The sequence below is a fragment of the Rutilus rutilus genome, assembly GCF_951802725.1.
Source record: "Rutilus rutilus genome assembly, chromosome: 24".
Lineage (NCBI taxonomy): Eukaryota > Metazoa > Chordata > Actinopteri > Cypriniformes > Leuciscidae > Rutilus > Rutilus rutilus.
Window position 1 is genome coordinate 2,203,080 of NC_140228.1, and position 10,000 is coordinate 2,213,079.

At 37.6% G+C, this 10,000-nt stretch overlaps 1 protein-coding gene across 1 annotated transcript in view; it reads left to right on the top strand.

The window, feature by feature from the left end:
* The window catches only part of scn5lab (sodium channel, voltage gated, type V-like, alpha b), a 162,440-nt gene that overhangs the window by 25,437 nt on the left and 127,003 nt on the right, over positions 1 to 10,000 (top strand). The window contains 3 exon segments of the mRNA XM_084398457.1: positions 3,811 to 4,118; positions 9,828 to 9,950; positions 9,953 to 9,960. Of these exon segments, the coding sequence (XP_084254583.1) occupies positions 3,852 to 4,118; positions 9,828 to 9,950; positions 9,953 to 9,960 (398 nt within the window). The 5' untranslated portion in view covers positions 3,811 to 3,851.

The window sequence follows — 10,000 nt, forward strand, 5'->3', positions numbered from 1 at the left end:
GAGGCGAGAAAACAATTCCGGCATGTTGGGTTTTTGTTCGGTTCCACTGGACACAATGTGGGCTCTGCTGCCTTCCGGGCCGAGCGTCTCTGAAATGGTATGGAAATAAAGACTGGGGTTATTCTCAGTGCTCAGACTGAGGACTGACGTTTGGAAATCTGTTTAACCCCTCGTTGGTAGTGCAAGAACATTCATCATTATGGTTCTCAGTGTGATTGATATGGTTTCTTACTGGTCCAAATCAAGATTTCACACTCAAGTCTTTAAATTCTCAGCTAATTGAAGCTGTTTACTATACATGATGCACATGCGAAAAGCAAATTGAACACAACCGAATGCCATACTGCATTAAACCAAACTATGCAAGTTGGTCCTTGTCTTAACCTGTTTGTGACAAATCTTGCTTTGTATTTTTGCTTTTTTTTTTGTATGGAACATAAAAACAAAGTCCTACCCACCAGGGTTATTATATAAGTACTTATATATAAGTAATCAATAAAAAAACATAAACTAAACAAAATATAGAAATGTTTTCTTGGCTGAAATAAGTTTAATATTTATTAGGTAATAAGGTATAAGGTAATATTTATAACAACAAAAACTAATGAAAATGACAAAAGTGCATAACAAAACTAATTTTTATAAACTGAGAATATAAAATGAATAACTGGAAATAAATAAAAAAACCTGAAATAGGATTAAAGCAAAACCTGAAATTGAAAATTATTAAACCTAAATAGTAATATTCAAAAATAAATAAAAATGTCAAAAGTGCATAATAAAAAAAACTAAAATTAAGCTAAAATAAACATATAAAATTGCTAACTGGAAATAAATAAAAACTGTAAACAGAAAATAATTTTTAAACTAAATATTTTTTTAAAAAGCGAATAAAAATAACATAAGTGCATAAAAAAATTGAACCGAAAATATAGAAATAAAAGCTCATTCTAAATATTAATAAAACTATAAATAATTGTAAAATAGCACTATGAGTCATGAAAATATATCTACTGTGGTACAGCGAAACCTTTTCCGTAATTTCCTCCAGTGCCTGTTCTGTAGCGCCGTCGCTCAGCTCTGATAATAACCAAACCAGTAACGTGCGGTGAAATCTTGTCATGGGTAGGCTGTGACCTATCGATGTGGCATATATGTTTATATTCATTCAGTTAATGTAGCAACCCAAGTTCATATCAGGCATCATCACATCGCTGCCTGCATACAGCAAAGTCAGTCATATGTGAGGCTAATGCACAATCAAATCTAATAATCAAATTAATGGACACATCTATCTTATGACTTATACAAACAAATGTTTTGTGCGGGACACAGTAACGTTAAGAGAGGGAGGCGGCGCGGTGTCAGCGAACCGACAAGCAGCCTATCACTATTGTAGTTTGTATTAATGCCATGGTTCAACAAATAATGTAAAGGTTAAATAATAATTCACTTAGACTTTATAAGAAGCAATTGCGACTTTATTTCACACAATTCTGACTTTATATCTTGCAATTCTGACTTTATAACATGCAATTGCGACTTTATTTCACGCAATTCTGACTTTATATCTCGCAATTCTGACTTTATAACACGCAATTGCGACTTTATTTCACGCAATTCTGAGAAATAATGACAGAATTGCGAGATGTAAACTCGCAATTGTGAGATAAAAAGTCGCAATTATCTTTTAAAATGTTTTATTCTGTGGCGGAAACAAGCTTCCATACCTCCTGGCCTCTTCCTCCCACCCATCCTCCCTGACGCGTTATGGTAGGGCCGGCCCAGCTATCGGTAGGCGCCGGCGGTGCCGCGGTAGCCTACTCCTGAGAAAACGTTTTGGAAAAGACGGGCTATGGACCCAACCAACTCTATAGGAGGGGAGGGGAGAACTCCCTCACATGGTACAACCCATGCAGAGGCTGCGCGCTGCGGTGTCAGAATGCGGAACGTCCGAACGTGTGTAGCCTAATGTAACTAACGTGACAAATGTGAAAAAAGAAAATCCTCGACCGGCCCAAAAGTGAAGCGGCCCACCGGGAATTCTCCCGATTACCCACCCCGGGCCTGTTGACAGCCAACGCTAGGCGCCGCTAGATCGGGAAGCGCGGATTGAGTGAGAGCGAGTGGATCACGTGACATGAAGCAAGCTCGGTCTCTGCCTCAATGTTGATAATTCAAGACAGCATGAGAACTGACTGCGCATGCGCAAACCTACGTAAACTACGTTCTATGGACCAAAGAGGCACTGCTAACCTCTGCCTCAATGGCCATGGCCTTGCATTTCCTGCATGAAACAATGGTTTTAGGAGCAAACAATGGCAAAATGAGTATATTATATGTGTATTCCTGAACATTTTTGTTACAAAAATTTATATTTGGAATAAAATAAATGCAATTAATAATGTGGTGAATTAATAAAGTTCTTGGAATTAATAAATGTAATGTCAACATTTCCTTTGGTGAGGCACTGCCTACCCTGCCTACCCTGACCGCACGTCCCTGAACCAAACATCTGATCAGGTTTCAAGGAGCCACTTGTTGAAACTCTGTGCCATTGTTTCAGCTCAAACATTGCTGGGATTTCAGAGTTTCAATGTGCAGATGTTCCCATTGTGCTCGTGCTCCACACCGCATGCTTGAGCAGAAGAGAAGCGATCTCTCGTCCAATCATTCAATCCAGCGCAGGAACAGATGGCCCGATCTGCGTTAAAACACTCGCTCACGTTTACACTCTGCATAATAGAATCTGTTTATTTGCAGACACGTTCGAGAGCCACAGTCATATTCGTGTGTTCGGGTCTCAGACCAGCTGTCAAACACTGAGGAGTGTGTATCGAAACATTCGGATCAAACCCCAAACAAGGTTCTGATGTTCCATGGAAAGACAAAAACTAGCAGTGAAAATCTTAGAGAAAGTAACAGAGCAGTTGGTATTTTGATAAAATTATATATATTTTTTTAAACTAAGAATATTTTGTATTCACTCTAAAACATTTTTTTTGTTTTGTTAAGAATGTTCTGAGAACAAAACGTGAAGAATTTGAATTCCTGAAAAGAATGCTCATAAATAAACTTACACAGTAGAATAAACTCCAATTAAAACTCCAACATATCGTTCTAATATGCTGATTTTCTGCTCAAGAAATATTTTGGTTATTATCAATATTGAAAACAGTTCATATTTTTGTGGAAACAGTGATACACTATCATTTAAAAGTATGGTAGAATTTTTTTTATTCATTAAGGATGCATTAAATTGATCAAAAGTGACAGTAAAGACATTTATAATGTTACAAAAGATTCTATTTCAAATAAATGCTGTTCTTTTGAACTTTCTATTCATCAAAGAATCCTGAAAAATAACTGTATTCAAAAACTATTTTCAACACTGATAATAATCATAAATGTTTCTTGAGCATCAAATCCTCATATTAGAATGATTTGTGAAGGATCATGTGACACTGAAGACTGGAGTAATGATGCTGAAAATTCAGCTTTGATCACAGGAATAAATTACACTTTACTATATATTCACACAGAAAACAGCTGCTTTACATTGCAATAATTTTTCACAGTATTTTTGATTAAATAAATGCAGCCTTGGTGAGCAGAAGAGACTTCTTAATAAATCCAAACTTTTCATCTCAATATGGCAAACACTCTTGTTTCTCGGTAAAAAGCCCAAATGATCTGATCTGCTTTCCACTTTAGTTGGAAATTAGGATAAAGATCTGAGATAAAGTTGACACTTCAGTGAAACGCACCTGAGAACGCAGTCGGAATAACCCGTTCCTCTTTCCCCTCCAGCTGTGAAGTAAGCACTTGCACAGGAGGCTCAGGATGAGAAGATGGCAGCCATACTGTTTCCACCGGGTCCTGACAGTCTACACCGGTTCACTCGCGAGTCCCTGGCTGGAATCGAGCAGCGGATCGCCGAGGAGGAGGCCCGCAATGCCAAGGAGTACAAGGAGGACCTGGGAGACGTGGAGACGCCCAAGTCCCGGGCCGACCTGGAGGCCGGGAAACAGCTCCCGCGAATCTTTGGAGACATTCCTTCTGGACTGGTGGGCGTCCCTCTGGAGGACATCGATCCGTTTTACTTCCAGAGCAAGAGAGTGAGTGTGTCGTCCAGCATGATCTCAGGAAAATGCGTGTCTATAGCATGCAGTGTGTTTATCGTGCAATTTATACGCGAAAATGAGTTTTTATGTGCATATGTTTTTACTGGTGGAGGTTGAGGAGAGATTCCCTGATATGATTGTAAAGCACATATGGAACACAGTTACGCGATACACAGTTTTCGCGTGCATATGATACGCATTTTATTGCTACGCACTCACCACTAGTCCTACCCAAACGTATAATACATACGTACCCCACACCACTACTAAACCTACCCATTCGTATCATATGCATGTAAAAATTGTTCGCATATGAATTGCACGATTAACACAATGCACGCTATAGAGACGCATTTAGTGTGACCGGGTTGCCATAGCATAGACCTGTACATGACATAGATGCTATTTTATATATGTGACCTTGGATCACAGAACCAGTCACAAGGGTCATTTATACATAATCTGAAAGCTGAATAAATACGCTTTCCATTGATGTGTGGTTTGTTATGATAGGACAATATTTGGCCGAGATACAACTATTGAAAATCTGGAATCTGAGGGTGCAAAGAAATCGAAACATTGAGAAAATCCCCTTTAAAGTTGTCCATTTATGTTCGCGATATGCATTGCACATACAAATATATCCTCCTTAAAACTGCAGTGAACCAAAGACAGTCTCAAAAACACGCTTTGAAATCGCTGGTGTTTCTGACGTCACAAACTACCTTGTAACCAATCAGATCAACGTGTGATCGTCAACCAGTGGATCTCTGAGCTGAGTGAGTGAGTGGAGGCGGGGCTCATTTGCATATTCATAGAACCGCGCATACTAAATGAGGCGAGGGTGTCGAGTTACATTCAAGATATTTTAAGGCATGACGATTTTTTTTCAAGGAAAAAACTTTGAAATATTTAATTTTGGTGATTAAAGATGAGTTTTAAAGGATAAAATGATTGACTACACGGGGGCTTTAAGCAAAAATCAGATCTTAGGCAACAAACTTTCGATGATACCTTAAAATTAATTTCATAAAAGAAAAAAGGGTATACGGCATTAGAACAACAGCAGGATTTCTAACAAGAACCTTTTCTTATTGCAGTGCAGTGTACCATGGTACGAAAGGTGAAAGTTTGAGTAAAACAACACAATGTCAGTCAGTAAAGGGCAGCTGATGTATTTGCTACAGGAATAGCAGACCGATGAATAGCATGAGTCAGTGAGCCGCTGTTAATGCGACCGCTGCTGCGCTGGCTTCTCTCGCACACGCTCCTGCCTTCACAAGCAGACAAATCTCCATTTCTATGGATTTCAGCTAAAAGTTTTGACTCAAAACTCCTTTTAAATGCCATTTTCAGTGGGAAAATGTGCCCTGTTTAGACTTTTCTAAGCCGTTAAGAAAGATGAACTGACACTAAACAGGACTCCTTCTATTAAAGACTCGAACGTTTCGCCTCTCCCTATGATATTTTTGCAAGCCCACAGAGAAAAGAAATCATTAGAAATAAGTTTTGTATTTCTTAAGCCCCATTCGCACAGGATTAGTTGTGCATCCAGATCACATGACCTTACATAACAGCCACATCTAGACAATAATACTCAGACGTCAATAATAATTTAATAACTGTAACTAAAATATATATTGCCTATATCTTGTTAACTTTCAGTGTCCTGATCGTGAGCTTTTTTTATTTCCTTTTTTCCTGATTGTCACGATCAAGTTTCGTTTTCATTGTTCCCATCACTGTTTTCCCGAGTTCTTGTTGTTAGTTTGTTTCCATGGTTTCTGATTATGTTGCGCACCTGTTTCTGGTTTCGTTGATTATCCCTGTGTGTATTTAAGCCCTCAGTTCTTTCTGTTCATTGATCGGTGTCGTTTATGTGGTTGTGCTTACTTTTGTTACTTGTTTAATCATCCGTCGTCGTGCGATTACTACAGCCACAGCATGACATAAAATCGTCATAAAATGAGATATCATTCAAACTAGGGCTGCTCGACTATGAAAAAAATCATAATCACGATTATTTTGGTCAGTATTGAAATCACGATTATGTAACACGATTATTTCACATGACTTTGGGAACGTGTTGCATTTATTAAAAAGACACCTTTCAACAATTCTTAAAAAATTTAAATTTGAACATTCGATTGTACTTTTTGAACTATTAAAATAAATAATAATATAACAGATAATACTTCAATGAGTATTTTAATCATTTCCGCAGGTCTACCACTTATAATGCGGAAAATTCCCCCGCAAACATTGATTCACTTTAGCATGTAGTTTGTATGGGTAGCCTAAATTAATCCACACAGATTATAAAATCAAATCAATCATTTTAAAACTTTCTCCAAGACGCAATTCCACAAACCGTGTGAGTGTTCAGCGGTGCTGCGTCCTCTCTCTCTGTCTCTCAAACTGGGTTGGACAAGGCAAGCGTCGAAACTACACACTCGTGTTTAGGAGTCGGGACATGACGGAATTGTCACTTGCACAATCGGGCCAGCATTGCATCGTAACTAAAGTTGATCATTTTCACTTCTTTTTAAGTCTTATCAGTTTAAACATTCAAGCTGAGAGAGTTTAAGGCTTCGGGAGGGGCGGATGTGCGCGTGTCATTCAGAACACAAGACAAAATTAGAGCGTTCTTTCAAAACAGAACATGGCAAAATAATAGTTTTTACTCGATTGTACTATTTTGGTGATCGTTAGGAGCCAAAATTGAAATCGAAATAGAAATTCAATTAATTGCGCAGCCCTTATTCAAACACTCAAAATTCATTCTGTGAAAACCATTGTAAAATTGAACATTGCGTTACTATGGAACGGCTTTAACTTTTTAGTGGCACAATTTTTGTTATATCAACACGACTTGGTTAGACATGGCTTTGATTTCAAATGGCAAATTCTCTGAAAAAGAAGAATGAGAAGTCAAGTCATTTATTTATATATCACTTTATACTTTTCAAAGTAAAATTTGTTCAAAACTCAATTCAGTTCAAATGTTGGTTCTCATCGGACAGTGTCAGTGCAATTAAATTACTAATATTACTCATTCTAAATATTAATCAATTAACCCTTTTAAACCCATTAAATCACCATAAACAGGAAAATAACAGTGTTAATGTTGTAAAATTCATCAATCATGAAACAAAATCAATTTCAGCTTTAAAGCAGCTCTGCAGAAGACAATAGAGTTATAATTCAGCTCAATTCAGTTCAATGTTGATTCAGATCAGTTCCATAATAGTGTTGATGTTGCAAAGTTAATCAATTATAAAACAAATCAAATTCAGCTATAAAGCAGCTCTACACAAGACAATAGAGTTATAATTCAGCTCAGTTCAGTGTCAGTGTTGAAAAGTTCAGTTTAAATTTAGCTTGAACTGAACTTTGTTCAAAACTCAATTCGGTTCAAAACTTTTCTTTCTTATCCGAGAGTGTCAGTGCTGTTAATTGCTAATATTACGAAATAATAATTCTTTCAAACCCATAAAATCACCATCAGTACGAGTAGTGCACTATATTAGAAGTCTTCTGTATTCGTCTGACAAAAAGACAGAAATTTAGGTCGTTCACTTAAAAAAACCCTGCTTTTGGCCTTAGGCCTCAAATCTCATTCAAAGCCTTGAGAATCTACTAGATAACTCCTTTTGTGTTTTTGAGCAACACGAGGGTGAGTAGATGATGACAGACCTTTCATTTTTGAGTGAACGATCGCTTTAATATCATTTCCCATTGTGTTAGATGCATTGTGCGTTTATTTACTTCTTAATGGCGTAAAGCATTGTTTAAAGCTTGGCGGGGTTGGATTTCCCTCTGCCCTCTCTTTCTCGTTGTGTTACTCTCCAAATCTGCTCATGTGGACCTGCAGTTGGCAGATGATATCCCAGAGGAAATGTGAGGAAAGTGGAAACAAACACAGGCAAATATTTGACCTAGATGTTACATAAGAATAGAGAACATAAGGGCGGAGAAAGCAAGATATTTAGAGAGGTTACAAAGGCCACAGCGCTGAGAAAGACGCCGACTTGAGCAAAGACGCCGCGCGATGAAAGGGCTTCGTAGCGCTAAAACATGCTGACCCTGAAGCTGCCTGCCTGCAATTATTCTTTGCGCCGTGACTCCTCGCATTATTTATGTGATGGGGAGATGGCGTAAATCGAGGGGGCCATGAATCCTCGGAAACCGAAGGCGTGTTTGTGCAGCGCAGGGAGAGAAAGGCTCAACCGTGGCGACAGACGAGAGTCCCGCGAGAGACCCGACTCTCCCGCTGAGCTCTGTAGAAATGTATTTGCGTGTTGTGTGCACTCCTGAGCATTGCTTCCCGCTTTATCATTATAATTACTGTTTGTTTGAAAAATCCATTGATGTGCTCGTGCAAAAATGGTCCGTGGTAACCGTCGTCTGGAGGAAGGATGCGTTCAGTTAATCAAAGAATTCTAAAAATGAGATTGGAATGATTTGTGAAGGATCATGTGACACTGAAGACTGGAGTAATGATGCTGAAAATCACAGGAATAAATTATATTTTACAATATATTCACATAGAAAACAGCTATTTTAAATTGTAATAATATTTCACATTTTACTGTATTTTTTTTATCAAATTAATGCAGCTTTGTTGACCAGAAGAGACTCTTTCAAAAACATTAAAAAATCTTAAATCTTTGAAAGCTTTTATAAAAGTAATCTGGTAACACTTTACAATAAGGTTCATTAGTTAACATTAGTAAATGTATTAAAGCGTAACTCTCGCCAAAATGCAACCTAGGGTCTTTTTGTTAACCTACCCGAGGCAAACTTTCGTTTAAATAGCTTCAAAAATGGCTATTTTTAAAGCACTAAGAAGGCTCGACACAACATGAAACTGTGCTGGAAGTATCACCAGGGGCTCTACACGTGAACTCCAGCACTGAGAACATTGTTTGTGTACACAGAGTTTACTAAAAAGAAAGATTTTGAACAACTCACTGTAGCTGTTGTGGTTTCCGTCCGCCGGCATTTTGACAGTCAGAAATAGTCGATCTCTTATATGAGGATCCTTTTTCGTGCCCCATTCAAAAGGCAATTTGACCGAAAACGAAAATACGGTCAAACTTAAAAGTGGCGTTTCCATCCTAATTATGCTTTTAAAGAAAAGGTTAACAAAAAGACCCTAGGTTGCATTTTGGCGAGAGTTACGCTTTAACTAACATGAACTAACCATGAGCAACACATTTGTTACTGTATTTGTTAATATTTGTTAACGTTAGTTATTAAAAAATCCAGCTGTTCATTGTTTCTTCATGTTAGTTCAGAGTGCATTAACTAATGCTAACAAGATTTTAATAAAGTATTAGTAAATGTTGAAATTAACATTAACAAAGATGAATAAATGCTGTATAAGTGCAGTTCATGATTAGCTCATGCTATCTAATGTTAACTAATGAACCGTATTGCAGTAATGTAATGCTTTTTTCCTCTGCAAATGTGTTGGAAAGATGCATTTATATAATGTACAGTCTCATAATGCATAATGTAATGAACATTGGGCATCATTAATGAAACAGGAGCTGATTTTTGTGTGTGTGTGTGCATATCGTTCAATACACCTTTTACTGGAATTCCTTCTGCTCATATTTCATAAATGTTTGAGGTTCATGTTGTGTTTGATATTAAATGTCACTGGTGCTAACTAACCTTTCTCTTCTTTCTCTACAGACTTTTATAGTACTGAACAAAGGGAAGGCCATCTTCCGGTTTAGTGCCACATCTGCACTCTATATTTTTAGCCCTTTTCATCCCGTTAGAAGAGCATCAATAAGGATTTTAGTACACTCATATCCTTTCTGCTGTGGATTCTGTGCATGAACGCTATATGACAATACAGTATG